The sequence below is a fragment of the Rattus norvegicus genome, chromosome 7 (genome assembly GCF_036323735.1).
Source record: "Rattus norvegicus strain BN/NHsdMcwi chromosome 7, GRCr8, whole genome shotgun sequence".
NCBI classification, from domain to species: Eukaryota; Metazoa; Chordata; class Mammalia; order Rodentia; family Muridae; genus Rattus; species Rattus norvegicus.
The window spans coordinates 71,866,803-71,885,265 of record NC_086025.1 but is presented as its reverse complement, the minus strand read 5'-3'; the positions used below and the strand labels follow the sequence as shown (position 1 = coordinate 71,885,265).

The 18,463-nt window shown below is 45.1% G+C and overlaps 1 protein-coding gene and 1 long non-coding RNA gene across 3 annotated transcripts in view; one reads left to right on the top strand and one right to left on the bottom strand.

Annotated features, from left to right (window-relative positions):
* Positions 1–596: 596 nt before the first annotated feature.
* On the top strand, positions 597–7,011 carry LOC134479898 (uncharacterized). Its single transcript, XR_010053787.1, has 3 exons — positions 597–732; positions 5,770–5,924; positions 6,936–7,011. It is a non-coding gene; the product is annotated as an uncharacterized LOC134479898 (long non-coding RNA).
* Positions 7,012–7,657: 646 nt separating this feature from the next.
* Positions 7,658–18,463, bottom strand: part of Baalc (BAALC binder of MAP3K1 and KLF4) — a 73,969-nt gene continuing 63,163 nt past the window's right edge. Inside the window, exon 2 of one of the 2 annotated variants that reach the window (XM_063262929.1) lies at positions 7,658–9,810. In XM_063262929.1, coding sequence (XP_063118999.1) covers positions 9,806–9,810 — 5 coding nt within the window. In that variant the 3' untranslated portion in view covers positions 7,658–9,805. The remainder of the gene's footprint in view (positions 9,811–18,463) is intronic. The other variant, NM_144762.3, reaches the window with a different exon arrangement.

Genomic DNA, 18,463 nt, shown 5'->3' with positions numbered 1-18,463 from the left:
GTTCTGTAGGTTCTAAGTGTGTTTCAGACCTCTTTGCTAGCACTTCCAACGGGAGCAAGAAGAGCCTTTTAAACCTAAGACTCTTGGCCATGGCACATGAAGCGCTCCAGATCTGGCCTCTGCCTGGTTCTCCCTGTCACCTCCCACCCAGCCTTCTCTCTCACCATCAGGTCCATGTGCAGAGTCTGTACTTGTCCCTCACCCCAGCCTGTACTCCTTTGTCCATGGGTCTTTGTGCCGTTGACTCTTGGCCACTAAAGTTTGAGCTCTAGTGTTCCTTCCACAGAGCCCTGCTGTAGTAACCCGCTAGGTGTTGAGGTATTCATGGAGAGCTAAGCTGTCGGCTCACAGGCTTCCAATGAGAGAGCATGTGTGGAGTAGACCACTAGGCCACAGAGAAAGGGGGAGCATTAGTCTCACCACAGGAGTTGGGGATAGGCAGAGAAGCCTAGTAAAGAACTTTATGCAACCACAGAAGAATGTCCAGGTCAAAAAAAAAAAAGAAAGAAAGAAAGAAAAAGAAAAGAAAAAAGAAAAAACTCCAAAGAAACAAAGTAAGATACCAGATGTGCCTGAGAGGTGGCAGTGACCTTCAGTAGAGTGACAGCTCTGAACTCCTACTCTCGTCGCCCTTTGTCAAAAGAGCAGAAAGGGTGAGACACTGACCAAAGAGTGGAATGGAGGCAATTACCTACCACCAGAGAGACACCAAGTAATGGGCCTGACAAAGAGGTAAGGAGAAACGCCACTTTAGGGTAAAGTTTCCCACAGAGAATGGTGAGTCTTAGAAATTAGTCACATTTCTAAATAGAGACAGTTGCAGCCTTCAAATACTATGTGGTTTTCTGTCGTCTGAGAGGGGCCAGAAAGTCCCGGGGCACTGGGGTGTCCCAGGGAAAACCTCTTCTAGAGTGCATTTTTAAAATCCAAGTGTGCATATTGGGATGGTTTCCTACTCGTATCCATTGTAGATGTCTTAGTGAAGGGACATCCTGCCTGGAGGCTGAGTGAAGCAGCCAAGACGCCTGTCCGTGTGTGGCTCAAGACCATTTGCAGCTCCCAGGCCTTTCACAGGAAGTGGGAGCTGAGGGATAGAGGAGGGCCTTTGCAAGGAGCCAGGCTTGTGAGGAAGTCATCCTTGCTGGAGCTCTAGATAACACCTTAAAGGGACAGTTAGAGAAAAACTCCATGACAGCTGGGAGCTGAGCCCACATCTGAGGGAATCCTAGGTCCCTGGCCTGAGGCTGGAGAGTGATACAGCATCTTTGAAAGGTTAAGGCCCCCAGAGCCCATTCATCTTGTCTCCTTTTCAGAGTCTTTCTGGGTCTCAAAAACAAGTCTTGATTTAGCTCATGAACCAGTAGGAGGCCTATTCCTGTTCTTCGCTTTGAAGGGATCTCAAAGCTGTTGTTCTGTGCCCATAGAAGGGTCTGCTTTGAATATTCGTATTCTTCTCTCTTTCTTGAATCCACATTGGACATTGCTGATGTCACACTACTGAGACTGGCTCTTCTGCTCTTCCTGAGAACAGCATTGGCCTTCGGTGCTGAGTTCTGGACAATTGGTTGGTGCACAGGAACACTGTGGAAGCCCAAGTGCATGGCTCTGCAAAGCCCCATGTATGCTCCTTATGTCCAAAACTGTGTATTATGTATTAACTGTGTAGTTAAACTGGGGAAAGTACCCTTCGGTGCCCAAAACCAACTAGAAAGCTTCCTTCCTCTGAGTCTGTGCCTTAGGATGGTTTCTGGAGAATGCTTATTTTCCCGCCCCAGGGACGCCCATGGCAGTTCTGTTTTGACAAGGCAGTGCTTGTCTTGGAAGTCAGTATACATCGTGTGGTCCTCAAGAAAAAGGTTCTTAAAGAGACTGCCTTCTGTACATTTTCCTTTGAGAACTGGAACATTCGTGACCAAATCAAGTACCATAATGAGTCTTGTGTTTCTCTTCATGTGCTAAGTACTTTAAATACTTATGAAATTCTCCCCAAACCAGAAGGTACTGTGAGCCCCACTATATACACAGACAAACAGGAATACAGAGACCCAAAACAATTTACACATGGCCAAAAGGTAGGTGGTGAAGCTCCTTCAAATCTCAGGGCCTTGATTCAAGATGGTGGTTTGTTTGGCTCAGATAAAGTCTCACGTTGCCCAGCCTGGTTTTGAACAATTCAAATCATGTAATCCTCCTGCCTCAGCCTTCTAAGCAGTTTTTGTTTCTCCTTGGGAACCCACTTAGCTCAGGCTTCCCCTTACTTTGGATCAATGGAGGGAGGAGCATGACAGCTCCATAAAGCTTAGATTCACAGCGTACCTTAGACATCCTCCTAAATTTATTAGCATTGCCGTCGGAGGACTGACACCATGGCACCACTCAGGACTCCTGGGCTCTGTTGCTGAATGGGTGAGATTCTGCAGGCTTGGACACAGGTGCTGTGCTTTACCCCTTAGCAAGCTGGTGAGGCTATAAAAGATGTGGAGTCGCTTGCCTTTCCCCAAGGCAGCCAGGCAGCCAGGACCTTCACTGAGCCCAGTGGGCAGATCGTGAGCTTTTATGGCAGGTTCAAACCCTGGCTCTGTGGCTCTGTCTCTGTGACTCTGAGCCTTTCAGCTCCTTTCTCACATATAAGGTGGAGCTGGTAAAGCCTCCCCGGGCAGGGCTTTGATGAATCAGAGATAGAGTGTGCTAGGCACCTCGAATGGTACCTGAGGTGCAGAGCAATAATTCCCCGTGGCAGAAGCCATTTATCTACATCTGTCATCTCACATAATCCTCACAAGACACCCTCAAAACGATGATGTTATTTCACTGAAGGAAGTAAGTCTCAGGAGCCGAGTCGTGTGCCCCAGGACACACAGCTGGAAGACTTCAAGCTCAGATTTGCCCTCTGCAGGTGAAGCCTGTGTCATGTCTGTTTTCACAGACCCTCTGGCTACCACTGTTCACTTCTCAGGCCACCCAAATGTTGCTTTGTCTACTCAAACACAAGAAGATAACCTTTGGGTGGTTAAATAAAATGTAAAAAGCAAACAAAATTTTAGCTTCTTCTCAGCATGTGGTGGTGTTGCTGAAAGTGCAACAGGAAAATGTACAGAAGACAGTCTCTTTAAGAACCTTTTTCTTAGACCAGAGAGGTCGATCTTGTTTTGTGAATACATGTAAATGAGAGAGTTTGAGTGTGTGCAAGTGTGTGTGTGTGTGTGTATCTGTGTCTGTGTGTGTGTATGAGTGTGTGTGTATGTGTATATGTGTGTGTCCCTGTGTGTGTGTCCCTGTGTGTGTGTGTGTATCTATGTCCCTGTGTGTGTGTATGTGTGTCCCTGTGTGTGTGTATCTGTGTCTGTCTCTGTGTCTGTGCGTGTGTGTGTGTGTGTGTATCTGTCCCTGTGTGTGTGTCCCTGTGTCTGTGTGTGTGTTTATCTGTGTCTGTGTGTGTGTTTATCTGTGTCTGTGTGTGTGTTTATCTGTGTCTGTGTGTGTGTGTCCCTGTGTCTGTCTCTCTCTCTCTCTGTGTGTATCTATGTCTGTCTGTCTCTGTCTGTCTGTGTGTGTGTATCTGTTTCTCTGTGTGTATATGTATCTGTGTCTGTGTGTGTGAATGTGTGTATCTGTGTCTGTGTGTCCCTGTGTGTATCTCTCTCTCTCTCTCTCTCTCTCTCTCTGTGTGTGTGTGTGTGTGTGTGTGTGTGTGTGTGTGTGTGTGAATGGCAGGGGTGCCGTTCCCATTCTGCTCCCCCTCCCTTAATGACATGATCACCCTGCAATCTGGCCGGTGGCCTGAGAGGGAAAACAAAGCAGGAATGAATGGTCCAAGGTGACAGACCTCAGGGAACAGACACTAGTGAGGCAGGCTTCACCGAGCAGCTCTTTTAGTTGGCAAAGGTCAACCTTGCTGATATTCCAGGCAGCTACTAACCAGAATTTCAACTAGTCAGCACATGCTGGGCAACACGGCTACTGAAGTATTTGCTTAAAGAGTTTTAGTTGGGTTCACTGGTGCAAACACCACTCTTCTCTGGGGAGATTGAAGCTTGGTCTTGCCCATCACACAGTATGGTGTGTTTTCTCTGGACTCTGTTCCTTGCCCATGCTTGCTATGGAGTCTTCATAGGAGATCGTATGTGGTACACATGTTCAAGTAAAGTGGTTTTTTTTGGCAGAACAAGCTCAAAGAACAAAAAAGTTTGTCAAAACCAAGTACAAGCAGTTATCAAAAATTACCAGTCATGACTCTGATCCAACTCTAATCTGTAGTACGGATAGCAATCCTGGCCCAGTTGTCTCTCTCAGTAAGTGGTTTGCTGTTGCCATTGTTGTTTTGTTTTAGCATCAGGTGCTCTTAAACACAACATGCACTTCTCGGATCCTACTGTGTCTAATGCTTTACAAACTCACTCTACTACCTGCCTTATGAACTCATGTAGCTTCTGGCAAGGTATCTTTGGGAATATTTCTTTCCAAGATATCTCTTATATCTCTAAAGTAAATACAACACTCACCTATTTGGTTTTCACCACAAAACCAATTTGTTGTGGTACCATATTCAAACAGACCGTTTTTGAGATTCAGAGAAACAAGAGTCAGTTGCACACTGACAATTGAGAACGTTTCTCATGTTCTAAATGTGCGTGGGAGAAGGAGGAGGTAGAAGCCACACCTTTGAAATCTATGGTATTGAGGTGTGGTGATAAAAAAAGACAGGAAAAAGGATGGTGTTCGGATCGAAGCCCACCACTACAGCAGCACATCTACCCAGAGACTAATCCAAGAAGCATTCAATAAAGGGGTATCTTAGTAAACTAGCTACTTGCTGGGTGATTGGGGTTAATATATCTAGGAAAATTCCAGGAACTCATATAAAACACATCTCTTAGCATTACCAGCCCAAAGTTGAGGAACTTCCCAGAGCAGTCACTCGGTGAAGGATGTGGGATGAGGGAAGGAGATGAACAAGCATCAAAAGCACCAATGTCCTGGCAATCCATACCCTGGAAGGGGGAGGGAGAGGGGGGAAGGGGAAGTCCTTCAGCCAAGGAAGGCTGCGATCCTCCACTGGGGAGCACTTTAGGGGAGGTAGATGGAGCAGTGTCGCTGTGGAACTCTGTTCTCCTGTCCCCTGTTGCTCTTATTCCTTGGAACCCAAGTTCTAGAAGACTGAGCAGTGGTCCACACACCCAGCTTATAAAATATTCAGGTATTTTTCTATGGTGCTGTGTCAGTTTGCTAGGGAACCCTTCACAAAGTCCCACAGCCCTGGTGATTTAACAGACATTGATTTTCTCAGAATGGAGAGCCTGAAAGTCTGAGGCCAAAAGTTCATCAGGAAGTTTACGTCTGAATCTTTTCTCCTAGGTTTGTCTGTGGGCTTCTTCCTCTAGCATCTCGCAGGAATTTTCCTCTCTGTGTGTCTGTGTGTCCCAGTCACTCCTTTGCAGAAGTATGAAGGTTGCCTTTGATTAGGGCCACCTCATTTTGCCACCTTAAACACCCATTTTCAAATACAATCGCATTCTGTACTAACAGATTTAGAGCTTCAGCGTATGAGTTCGAAGGGTCTACAGTCCAGTCTCTAGTACATATCACTCAAAATGGAACTGTTGAAGGAGTGTACACATCTCCTATTTTAACAAATTAGCTAAATTGCCACTAAAGAGTCATAGTATATGTAACCACAGAGATGTCACTTTGGGATAAGGATTATTTGGACCTAAGAGTATTTGAGAAAATGTTCCAAGAGGAAAGCTCTGACTCTTTTTCCTCCTGCAGGTAGGAGATAAAGCTGTCTTCTCTACACTGATGCAAGGAACATTCTTATCACCAGAGACGGGGACCAGAGAGTGCTGTGCCAACCATTTCATTACAGATGCTTCAACCCCTTCAACAAGAACCCGGGTGGGGTGGAGGGTAGTAGTGAAGAAGAGGTCAGCAAGGGTGGAAAGGGAATCTGATGAGAGAGTTGGGGGGTGGGTAAATAAGATCAAAATGCAGTCTATATGTTTTTAAAAGCTTTAATGTGCTAGAAATTGGCAATAAAGTAGACATGGCCCCTGCCCTTGTGGAGATCATATTCTAGTAGAACAACAGAAATGATAGATAGATAGATAGATAGATAGATAGATAGATAGATAGATAGATGCAATAATTTCTAATTTCTGGCATCAAAACTTTTTAATAAGTATAATACATAAAAGTGAATAACTGCATACTTTTAGCTGCTGGGTCATATTTGCAACTTACCTCCTCAGAAAACTTCCCCAGATTAGCTACTTCACCAACTTGTGGAGATAACTAGGGAGCAATCTGTATTTGGATGACCCGTACAAAGCCAAGAAAAGCAGATATTCGGAGCGGGGGTTGAGCAGTCATGCACCGCAGGCAGGTGTCGTAGGCAGAGTCACTGTGTGTAAGTCACACTGGTCTGGAGGTGCCAGATCCAGATCCTGCAGACATCGGCTCCAGCAAGCTTGGTATCAAGGGACTAAGGGACAGAGACCTTCCAGTTCTTCAAAAGAAAATGAATTAGGTTTGTCGATGAAATACAACCTGGAAGAGTAGATTAAATAAACAAATGTATATTTCTTGGTCACAGATGGTCTAAGTACGTACAGTTCTGGGCTCAGGGAGGCAACATGGGATCAGGAACCCCGGCTTCTTCCAATTGGTTGCTCGGTTTGGCATGGCTTCCACTTCCAAGGCCACATGACAACCTAATGGACCAATATCGCTGCAGCTTCTCCCTGCATAGTGTAAGCAGCAGGAGAAAGGGAGACCCACAAGCACAGCATTTATTCTAAATCAATGCGTGACTGGCCGAGAAGGGAAGAGTGTGCATGGAGTTCTCAGGGAGGGGTGTCTGCTGGAGTTACGTACGTGGAAGTCCATGTTTGTACAGTGTGACAGCTGACTAAACCATGCCGTCGATCTGATTTCAGCAAAAGAGCCCCTTCTCGGAGACCCTGCTTAGAGGGGAGGTGTTTCTGTGACACTGGGAAGCAGCCACAAATGGAGGTTAGTAGGTCTTTGGTGCAGGACAATTAGTTTGAGTGCACTGTGGAGATGGACAGCTAGAGGAACATCACACCAGTGCAGGGCATCGGCCACAGCCTAGGTCCTCTCACTTCCTACTCCTTAGGTCCCTCACTCTACTCCTTAGGCCTAGACACTTATTATAAGGAGGACAGTTTCTGTCTTCTCAGAACTATGAACTCATTTCCTGACCTTAACCCAAAGAGCATTTACAAGGTCAGGCTTACCCTATCCAGAGGCTAAAGGAGCCCAGGCTGGCCCCAGCTCTCTAATCACAGCCCTCTCCAATCACCCCCTTGTCCTCATAAGCTTGGGTCTGGCTCAGTTATCCCCATCTAGATAGCTGAGTTTCAACTATGCTGGACATTCTGAGTGAGGCTTGGGAAACAGTGGGGAAGCACTGATCTTTGGTTGACATTCCTGTCCGGCACCCCAGGTCATCAATTCCTGGCTAGAAAGCTGTAAATACCTCTGTAGGTGTAAGTTAGAGCTAATTGCAGTCCCCATACCTAATTCACCTAATTCATGAGGCTGTTTCACTTATGCGAAACGCCTTTGTTTTCAAAAGTCTAACCAGCTGTGCACACAGATTTAAGGTTCCAGTAAAAAGCCTCTGTGACCATCCACATGTGTTTGAAATTAATGACTTTATTGACACAAACTTCGAAATGGAAAGTGTTATCCCAATGGGATAGTTAAGAGTCAGCTCCTGCTTTAAACACACATTTAAAAATTGCCAGATGGAAATTTCAATGGTGTGGCCAGATCTCAGGCCCTCCCTCTGCTCCGTCTCCACTCAAAGCGAGAATGTGTTTCTATATTTGCAGAGACAACTTTCCCAGATGGTGAAGACCAGTGAACTGAGTGAGGCAAACACAAGAGTTGGGAAGAGAAGCTGGCCTCAGCCCCTGGCTGATAGCATCAACTGGGAAAGCAGTGTGTCAAAACACGCCCTGGAGAGCAAGCCCTTGAGCTCGCAGGACTGGACCCGCTGCCAACCCTGTGGAAGAACTCCAGACCAGCAATGCCACTGAGGACACAGGAGTCACGGGGCTTGCTTTTGTTTTATTAGTTAAATTGTCAGAACATGAAGTTCCCTAAAAGCCCTTTGACAAGGAGTCAAGGTGAGAGAGGTTGGGGAAAACTGTGGTCTACACGGCAGAGGAGAAGACATACATTTGCGATGGATAGAAAGCTACCTTTAACCTAGAAGTGAGATTCCACTGCAATGGTTGGTCCTGTGCCGCAGGGTTCAGGTCATTCTCCTGAGTCTCAAGCCTCCCCATAGAGTCAGATGTACGGTCGTGACTGCCAGACTCCAACCCCCTCTGTGTCTGTTACTGTAGCTGGCACAAGATTGGCAGTGAATTTTAATACGAATAAACGCACAGTTTACAGTTCTGTCTGTGTTGGAGAAATCACTTCAGAGACAGGCGTGAGCATCTGCATTTTAGCCCGCTTAGGTTACTTCTCTTGGACTGTGTCGTATAAACATGTCACCAGACTGCTCTTGCTGCTAGATGTGGAGTCTGTTGATACAGTTTGACACAACTTGGACTATACCTTTAATAAGCCCAAGCAAGTGAACGGTCCTTTCAAACTCAGGCTGTGCCATACTTTGCAGGAGGATGTGTTTAGGAATGTGGGGAAATGGTCCCTATCAGAGCATGGCTTGGCTGTGTTGGCTGCCTGCTTTCCAATACAGTGCCTTCTTGGTCTGATGTCAGCAGGAATATACATCAACCAGGCTCTGGCTTTCCAAACTAATTGCTTTGCAGATACCAAAATAACACGGTCCTTGGGGCTGTGTACAGAAAGGCCAAGGGGGCATCGCGTGTGTCACCATGTGTTCCTAGGTCACCTTCCCCCGGGAGTGGTGTCCAGTCTTTGATTACAGCTGCAAATGACCTGACTGGAGTACAAAGTCCATGAGAAGAACAGGGAACTAGAAAGCTATGGGAAAAGCCACATGGAGCTAGGTCCCAAAGCGGGTGCAGGTTGGGTGCAAGGGCCCCAAACATGTGACATTGTGATTCGGAAGCCAATGCCTGATGCCAGCCTGGGAGACCTTTCCAGGTAGAGGAGGAACAGGTGTGTGTGTGTGTGTGTGTGTGTGTGTGTGTGTGTGTGTGTGTGTCATAGACACCTCCTAAAGGCACCGCATAGGCACCGGGGAGTCAGCACGTGAAGCTAGGACTAATGGATCTCATTCTGAGTCTCTCTGTTTCTCTGATTCTTGTATTTTTGAGTTTAGAGTTGGTGAGAGCCAGCTCTTAAGTGAAAACAATGGCCGTATTTAAAAAGAAAGGAGGAAAAGGGAGCTTGTCCGAAACCACGCACTGTGAAATTTCTACGCTAGCGTGAGCTCCTTGCCCCGGGGATTCCAATATTCATTCACAGGCCCACGGGCTTCACCATGGTTACAGCAGACCCTGCTACGGAAGCTGCAGAGAGGAAAAACAAACCATAGTTTGGCAATCTGTGAACATATTCCAGGACTTTTCGATGTATTTTCTGTATGTGATAAACAGGAAACCGGGATGGTCGTCACCGCGTGGGTGGCCGTGCGTCGCTCAGAGGCATCCACGTTCAGTGAGTGACACCCACTTCTTCAATATTCTTTGACTGGACGCCACAAAGAAGTTCATGTGCTTCCACACCCAGACACTGCTAATTGATGCAGTTCTTTGTGACCCTTTTACTTCTGTCCATCTGCCGGATATTCTCTGTGACGCTGATAGCGACTTCTCTTGCAGACATTCGCTTGGCATCCCTTTTAGCCTGTTAAAAAGTTAAAAACACTGAATTAAGTTCCTGGAAAATAGCTAAAGTTTTTCCAATTTGCATTAACTTCTTGATATGATTTTAAACACATAGATAGGGGGATGACCTACAGGGACTCAGGTGCATGAGGCTGTTTTCTGAGGTTTTCCATAATTCAAAGTTTCAGGGCTCCATAAACACATAAAACTTGCACACGTTAATAGAGGCAACACATGATGTCCTCATACATACATTCATACATACATACATACATACATTCATACATACATACATACATGGTTATTCTCAGATGTTTCTCTGTTGACTCTAATATTGAGCTAACACAGGTCCTAGTATAAGATGTGATCATAAAACATGGGTGAATGAACACATTAACTGAGATTAAACGTCCTTCACAGTGGCCTTAGCAGGGTGGCTAAAAGGTTTTTTTTTTAGCTTCAGACTTGATTCAAATACATCTCCATGGGACAGGAAACTTCATGATTGCAGAGTTTCCTCATCTGTGAAGTGGGGGTATTATATACATCAGGACTTTTGCAATCATTAAATAAGATAGCACGTGTAAAGTGGTTGACACAGTGCCTGTTATTTAATAAAGAGAAACCTCAGAACACAGAATTGTCTAGTTTTTAGTGAGACAGGCCAGCGCGAGAAGCCCAGAATGAACTTTAAATACCAAAGCATTCCCTAAACTGTGGGCTCTTTAGCATGATCCCAACCCCTACTTCTTTGTGCAAACAACTTTAATGAGTGGAATGGGTTCCTGCAAATGGCAGTGAGCATGAGATAGCCCTCGAAGTCACGTGCTCAGGTTTATGTCACCGATCCCCATTGCAGGGAGGATCCACTGGCCAGCAGCAGCTGGGGAGGTTAGGGATAGCCAGCAAAGAGCCTCTATCCTTGCAGGGGTGACATCAGCTTCAAAGAGCCACCTAATCTAAGGTCATGCCCTTCCAGAGGTTGTCCAATGTGGGAGAAAAGAGATTCAAACAGGCAGACTGTCATAGCCCAAGGTAGTCCAGCTTAAGCAAGCCCCAAGCTCCCGACAAGAATCTAACACTCAGCATCCCGGCCCCTGCCCTGCTTCCACCTCTCACTTCAACCAGCGCTGATCCCACAGGCACTTCCTGATGAACATTCCTCAGGATGTCAGGTTGCATCCACTTCCTGACACACACAGTCCAGACCCTGTGGGAACGGCCTGACAACCTGAGAATCTCCCCTTCACTGGGTGGGATTCCATGTGGTTCGTTACCTATTTTCTTATACCACATGGTTCCTCAACATAAGCCATGAAGTGCACACAAGAAAGGCTGGACTCTTGCAGCAGCAGACAAAACAAGCCATTTTTTTTTTTTTTGTGTTCCTCTGTAAGTGATAGGTAGGTCTCTAACTGCTAGCATGAAACCCGTATGCTTGTGGCACTGCTGCCGACTCCTCTGGATCCCTTCTCAGAAGGTGCACGCATCTCCCTGTGGGGCAGTGGACCCTGCTACCAGACAGAAGAACTGGTAAGGAAGTAGCAAAGTTCAGTACCCTGAACTCTTAATTGAGAACAGCAGGAGTTCGCTAGCTCCCAACCAGATTCCTGTCCTGGAACACGTGACCAAGCCACCCCACTAAAAGGACCATGACTACTGGTCATGTAGCATAGAAACCCAGAGTATCTATTTAGGCCCCAAGAGTTTAGCCAATAAACTTCCCTTCCTAGGCATCCCTTCCTGCAAATGGTATTTAATCTCTGGTTCATCCTGAGTAAGTCATATGCATCCTTTTCTGCCATGAATACACAGTTTGGACAAGCAAGGACTTTCTCCTTCATCAAAGATCACCATGAAAGGAGGTAGCCTTCGTCATTCAGAGCAGTGCCTAAGACTCTTGCAGAGGCCTCTCTCTCTCTGTCCTTCTGGCGCCCACCTTGAGCTAAGTCTGATCCCCCAACCTCCACCCTACTTCATCTCAGGCACACAAGCTCAATTCTTAGCAATACCCAGTGGCATCTGGGTGCTCAGGAGTTTAAGGGCCACATCCTCCATCCCGGTCTACGCCGTTTCTCATCTGGAGAAACACGGCCTGGAACCCCTGTCTTAGGCTGCGTTTTGTCTCCCCTGAGTGACTTGTCAGCCTCTCACGAGTTTAGCACTCTAAAGGGAGAGAAAGGAATGTAATCTAGTGTCCCTGCATTTCACCTCCATGAGCAGCATCCTGGCACAGAACCACATCTCCCCATTGCTGAGCCCTGGCCACTAACAAATCAGCACCTGTTTTTGGTTCTGTTTTGTTTTTGCAGCACATGTATGTGTATGTACGTGTATGTACGTGTATGTACGTGTATGTACGTGTATGTACGTGTATGTACGTGTATGTGTATGTGTATGTGTATGTGTATGTGTATGTGTATGTGTATGTATATGTATATGTATATGTATATGTATATGTATATGTATATGTATATGTATATGGTCTTCATCTGATGGGTGTCAGCTACTCCGGAAGTGCCAGAGAGGTTGTACCTTATTCTCAGGGACATAAACACTCTAGCCTTCTTGCCTCAGAGGAGAATACAATGCCACCTACTGCTCACAGCTCCTAGGAGCATCAAAGTGAGGCTGTACATGTCTGCTCAACAGCACCTGCATACTTACTGACCTTGAAACTCTGACCTGACCTCCTTCCTCACTGTGATTCAGGCACCAATCAGTTTTTTGAGGAAGAATCATCATTTTGGGATATGCTTCTAGGGAGCCAGACTTAAGATAATAGTTTATTGGTAATCCCAGTGTTCAAACTCAGTGTTCCTTTGTAAAGTCCCAGTGCTTAGCACAGTACTGAGAAAGAAAAAAGCCCCAGTTTAACTTTGGCTGAATAAATGGGTGGATGGATGCTGAGTGGGTGGATAGATGGATGGATAGATGGACAGTGGGTTGATGGAAGGATGGGTGGATGGGTGGATGGATGAAGCCCCACTGATGCACCCTTTCTTTAACAACAGTAATCAATATAGCTTAGAGTTATAGCTCAGGTCTTTCAAGTCTGAACAAGCACAAGAACTAGCACAGACTTTTATGGGTTTATTTTTTCCCAGAAACAGAGAATTCTGTTTCTTGCACATGTCTGGTTATTATCTATTTACCTATTATCTATATATCTACCATATACCTACCTACCTACATACATGCATGCATGCATACATACATATATACAGACATAGCTATCATCTATCTATCATCTATGTATCTATCATCTCTCTATCCATCTATTCTCAAAACATCATTCGTAAGTTGCTCCGTCCTCCACTTGACATTGAACTTCTCCCTCAGCACAACCACTGACCACACACACCCATGTACAGGACACACAACAATGCAACTGTGTCCCAAAGAAAGGCCTGGTCATGGTGAGGCCATTTCTATCTGACTTTCATAGGTTGTTTTCACATAAATGCTTTTAAAATCATCAGAGAATAAGGAGACAGAGGTCATATTTCAAGTGAGCCAGACAGAAGCCTTTCCCTCAGATTGGTGAAAGGTAAGAGAGCTTTCAACAATGAGATGCCGGCTTCCCAAGGGGAAAAAATAGTTTCCTTTAGAGAAGTTTATTAAGGTAATTCACAATGATTGCAGATTATCCACAGAAAGCAAATGCCCTTTTCTATTTCAGTTGTGTGTGTCTGTGAGTGTGAATATGTGTGTATGAGTGTGTGTGTCTCTGAGTATGTGTTTGTGTGTCTGAGTGTGTCTGTGAGTGTGTATCTGTGAGTGTGTCTGTGAGTGTGTGTCTGTGAGTGTGTGTCTGTGAGTGTGTGTCTGTGAGTGTGTGCCTGTGAGTGTGTATCTGTGAGTGTGTCTGTGAGTGTATGTGTCTGTGAGTGTGTGTCTGTGAGTGTGTGTCTGTGAGTGTGTGCCTGTGAGTGTGTATCTGTGAGTGTGTGTCTGTGAGTGTATGTGTCTGTGAGTGTGTGTCTGTGAGTGTGTGTGTCTGTGAGTGTGTGTGTCTGTGAGTGTGTGTCTGTGAGTGTGTATCTGTGAGTGTGTGTCTGTGAGTGTGTGTCTGTGAGTGTGTGTCTGTGAGTGTGTGTCTGTGAGTGTGTGTGTTTGTGGGTGTGTCTGTGAGTGTGTATATCTGTGAGTGTGTGTCTGTGAGTGTGTGTGTTTGTGGGTGTGTCTGTGAGTGGGTGTGTTTGTGGGTGTGTCTGTGAGTGGGTGTGTGTGTGTGTTTGTGGGTGTGTCTGTGAGTGTGTGTGTGTGTGTGTGTATTTGTGTGCATTTGTGTGCGACCAGAGGTTAACTTGGTGTGTCTTTCTCTATTGGTTTCCATCTTCTCTTTTTAGACAAGCTATTTTACAAAAGCTAGGGCTTATCCCTTTAGCTATTTGTCCAGAAATCCCCGAGATTCCATTTGTCTCTGTCTGCCCCCTATGTAGAGAGAAGCCCTAAAGTTTCAAGTACACACCGATCTTTGACATGAGTGCTGGCATCCAATCTCAGGTCCTCATCCTTGCATAGCAAGCTTTTATCCACTAAGCCTCCCATTGGCTTTTATTTCAGTCTATTTTTTAAGTTTTAAAACTCTAAGGCAAACTTCAGGATTTGAATGATAGCTAATTTCTAAGAGTCACAGGCTACAAACTGGTTGTCCTCACAGCAGGTATTGAGTGTGTGTGCCTGTAACTGCGAGTCAGTGAAGCCAGTTCTTAGATGAATGCACCATCAGCCTACAGACCAGACACACAGAGCACAAATCGCAGGGCTGAACCACCTGGGACTTAGCCCAAGGCTTGTCACAATGTGTCATTTTAGCTTGAGTTTCAGTCCTTTAACTGAGAAATAAGAAAATAATTGCTGCTTCCCAGATGTTTGAGAAGCTTAAATATGTCACAGTAAGAGGACCAACTTCTGGTTTGCCCATGAATGACCCACTTTAAAAAGAGAAGTTTCACAGTCTGGAAACTAGGTCCTAGCAGACCAGCCACTCCAATAGTAGCTGTTGTCATTCATTTCACTTGAAAAATCAAGTCAAACACAGCAGTTGTTATGGTACCCTCCTGACACTGAGGTCTAGTGAGGCAGCTACAAAGTAGCAAAAATAATTCTAAAAGAGAAGGGCTTGGGAATAATGGACACACTGGGGGTTTGATTTCAATAATGGCCACAGGGACAATGTCCCAGCCACAGACAAATCCATTTACAGATAATCACAGCATTAGATTTAGCAAACCAATTAGAACTGGCCACTTTTGTTTCACTTCTGCCTTACATTGTTTGTTTGTGGGGGTTCAAGGGAAGATACCCATGATACAGCACACAGGTAGAGGTTGGGGAACAGCTTGCAGAAGTTGATTCCCTCCTTCTATTGTATGGGTTCTAGGACTGGAAAGTCAGATTAACCTTGAGGGCCAGTGCCTCTACCCACTGAGCCATCTCACAGCCCACAAAAGTACATTGGGAGGGGGGGGGAGAAAGAAAGAAAAGGGAATCTGAGACATCAACCCAAAAGGTATCTTTTATATCTGTGAGGACACTCAAGTTGGTAACTACTGCAATCTAGTCACGACTTGAAAGCTTTAGATTCTGTTTTGTCTTGAATATGAAATGTCTCCACAGGCTCAAAGTTTTAGTCCACAGCTGGTACTGCCGTTCTGGAAGGCTCTTGAACTTTTAAGAGGTCTAGCCTCCTGGGAGGAGGTGTGTTACTGGGGGAAGGACTTAAGATTTTAGAGCCCAGGGCTACATCCTGTCTGTTCTCTACTTACAGACTACACACACAGTATGGCCAGCCATCTTATGCATCTGCCTCTCCGCCTTCACCACCACTGTGAATCGCATCCTTAAGACTAAAGTAATCCCTTCAAACTGTGACCCAAATTAACCCTCACTTTTCTAAGTTGCTTTTGTCAGATATTTTGTAGCAGCAATGAGAAAAGTAACTGATAAAAATTCAAAGCCCAAATGAGAGGGAAAGGGAAGAAGTCAGATGTTTTCTGTAGCGATTCGGAGATTCAAGTCACCTTTCTCTTTTTTGATAAACTACAGAGAGGTACAGAATAGACCTCTTTGTCCCTTACTTTGTAGGAATAGAGATGCCTCCCTTCTGACATGGTTTCCAGATAGTCAATGTTTGTATTTAATATCCTTCCCCCTTTTAATGACAAGGAAAAGTAAGCGTCTAAATTGCAATTGCTGGCTTTAAAAAACCCTCCCAGTTCTGTTTGATGATGAGAGAAACACCCTCGTCATCCACAGCTACCTGTGAGTTCAGTCCTTCCTTCACTTCTAATACCCTTGCTTTGTGAGCTTTGTCCCCATTGACTCTTATTAAGGGGCCACTTTCTGCTTCTCAGTCATACTGACATGCTTTTTGGTTTTGTTTTTGTCTCATTTTTATTTCTGTAGGTCTAGAAGTCTGTGAGTCACAGCTTTGAGTCCCCTTGATATTGCCTCTTTAATTAAGAGCCATTTGCTGGCTGTCATTCTCAAGGGTAGCCAGATAGACTATGATAACTTCCTGGCAGCCTCCAACCCAGATGGACTTGTCTCCCTTGGGGTTCAGAAGTCAACAATCCAGCTCTCTCCCTGTGGCGGTGAAGACAGATTGGAAGCTTCACAGAGACCTGGACTCCAGATTGCAGCAAAACTTGCTCAGCCCTATGCTCGGGTTCACCCCAAATGGAAATAGAAATGTTCTTGGTTTAGCTTGGACTCAACAAATAAATATGCCTGTATGTAGCAAAGGACTGTGCAAGCCTTTTCATAGTTTTTGTGGATGATACAGAAGAGAAAACCTGACTGAAATCCTGGTTTGTTAGATACAGTTTGTGTTTCTGTGGTATTGGTGTTTTTCAATATGAAAGTAATGCATGAGCTGGGGGGAGAGCACACGGCCAGATCTCAGCCCTGGGGAGGGGAAGGCAGGAGGATCAGAAATCCAAGGTCAGTTGCCAATTCATAGAGAGTGTGAGGCCAAATTTGAATACAAGAGATCTTGTCTACAAAGAAAAGAAAAAAAACAATACATGATTAGAATTTAAAAAAAAAAAAGGGTATGGTGTGTACCACATCCCTGTTAACTCCAGCACTTGAGAGACAGAGGCAGGTAGATCGCTTTGAGTTTGAGGCCAGCCTGTTTTACATAGTGACACCCTGTCTCAAAAATAACAACAAGTGTATATGTGTGTGTATACATATATATGCTTTAATAAACATTATGATTAAACAATATATTATTGTATGTTTACATATATGTTATATATAATTATATAATTAAAATATGTACTAATTCTATTCTTACAATATAATACATATAAATGATAAATGTATAAATATGTTAATTTTCTGATAAGCCAAGTTTGATAGGAATCACTTATAATATCAGTCCTTGGGAGGCTGAGGAGGAAAGTTGAGAGGGCAGATCCAGCCTTGACTACAGAGCAAGCATGGGCTATATAGTGAGGTTGTGTTTCAAAAGACAGAACAAAAGCTAAAAGGTAGCGAATAGGGTTCATTGTCTTGGAATTCAGGCATGGATCCAGTCAGTGCCCACTGATCTGGTCATTATTTAATAAAACTTGCTTCAAATGTGGCTCAAAAGAGAGTTTTATACTCTCTTTTGAAGGGTATGCTCTGGCCTTTAGCGCCTTCCTTCCCATAGGTAGTCCCACTTAGCAGTTGTTCACAGGATGTTTCTAGTCACATACCATCATGGCTCTGTTAGCGGTCCTCTCAGTAACCCCTACTTCCTCTCCAGCCTTTCTACTTCCTGTGCAGCCTGAACTGTGCACTCATCCATTTATTTTCTACTTTTTAATCAGATTTTAAGTGGAAGAAGATAGAGCCCTGGACTATTTTGTTCACTATAGAAGCTAATTCCATGCCTGTCACATCATAAGCATCCAATTAATTATTTGAAAAATAGACAAGTGCAGATAGCCTTTCAGAAGGGAAAGGAAAGCAGGGCACAGTGACACACACCTGTAATGCCAGCACTTGTGGAGGTGGAGGCAGGAGGATCAGTTGCATAAGGAATTCAGGGATATTTTGGTCTGCATAAGATTTTTGTCTCCCAAAAAAAAGAGACTGAGAAAGGGGGAGGAGGGAGGGGAAGGAAGAGGTTAAGAGAGCTCCCAGGCACAGAACCTGCTTGCCCTGCCTAAAAGCCCCGGAACTTTCCCATTGGCTTTCACATATGTAAAGCATTGATTGCTCCTTACATCACCAACACAACATCCTGTTCTTCTTGTGCTTGTTTGCACACTAGGGCAACTGCAGTCACTCACCAAGGACAATGTCCAGCAGGTTATCAGCCAAAATAAAGACAATGGCTCCAGGTCCCACACCCTGATGAACTCTGATGAAGTTCACATTAGCCTCTCCAACATTATGATTCAGCCAATGAAAGGAGAGAGCGTGGGCTTGAGAAGCAGACAAACAGAAGTTTAAATTCCAACACAGCCCACTGTCACAGCCCACTGTGTCTCACCCACCCTGTCACAGCCCACTGTCACAGCCCACTGTGTCATACCTCACTATGTCCCGTTGGATTGACACTCAGCTCGTGGGCCTGTTTCCCAGATGGGGAAGGATACTTAAGCATTCAGAGTTGTGGGGTTAAAAACAAAGCCGTGTGTAGTGGCTGGCGCACAGTAAGGCAGGCA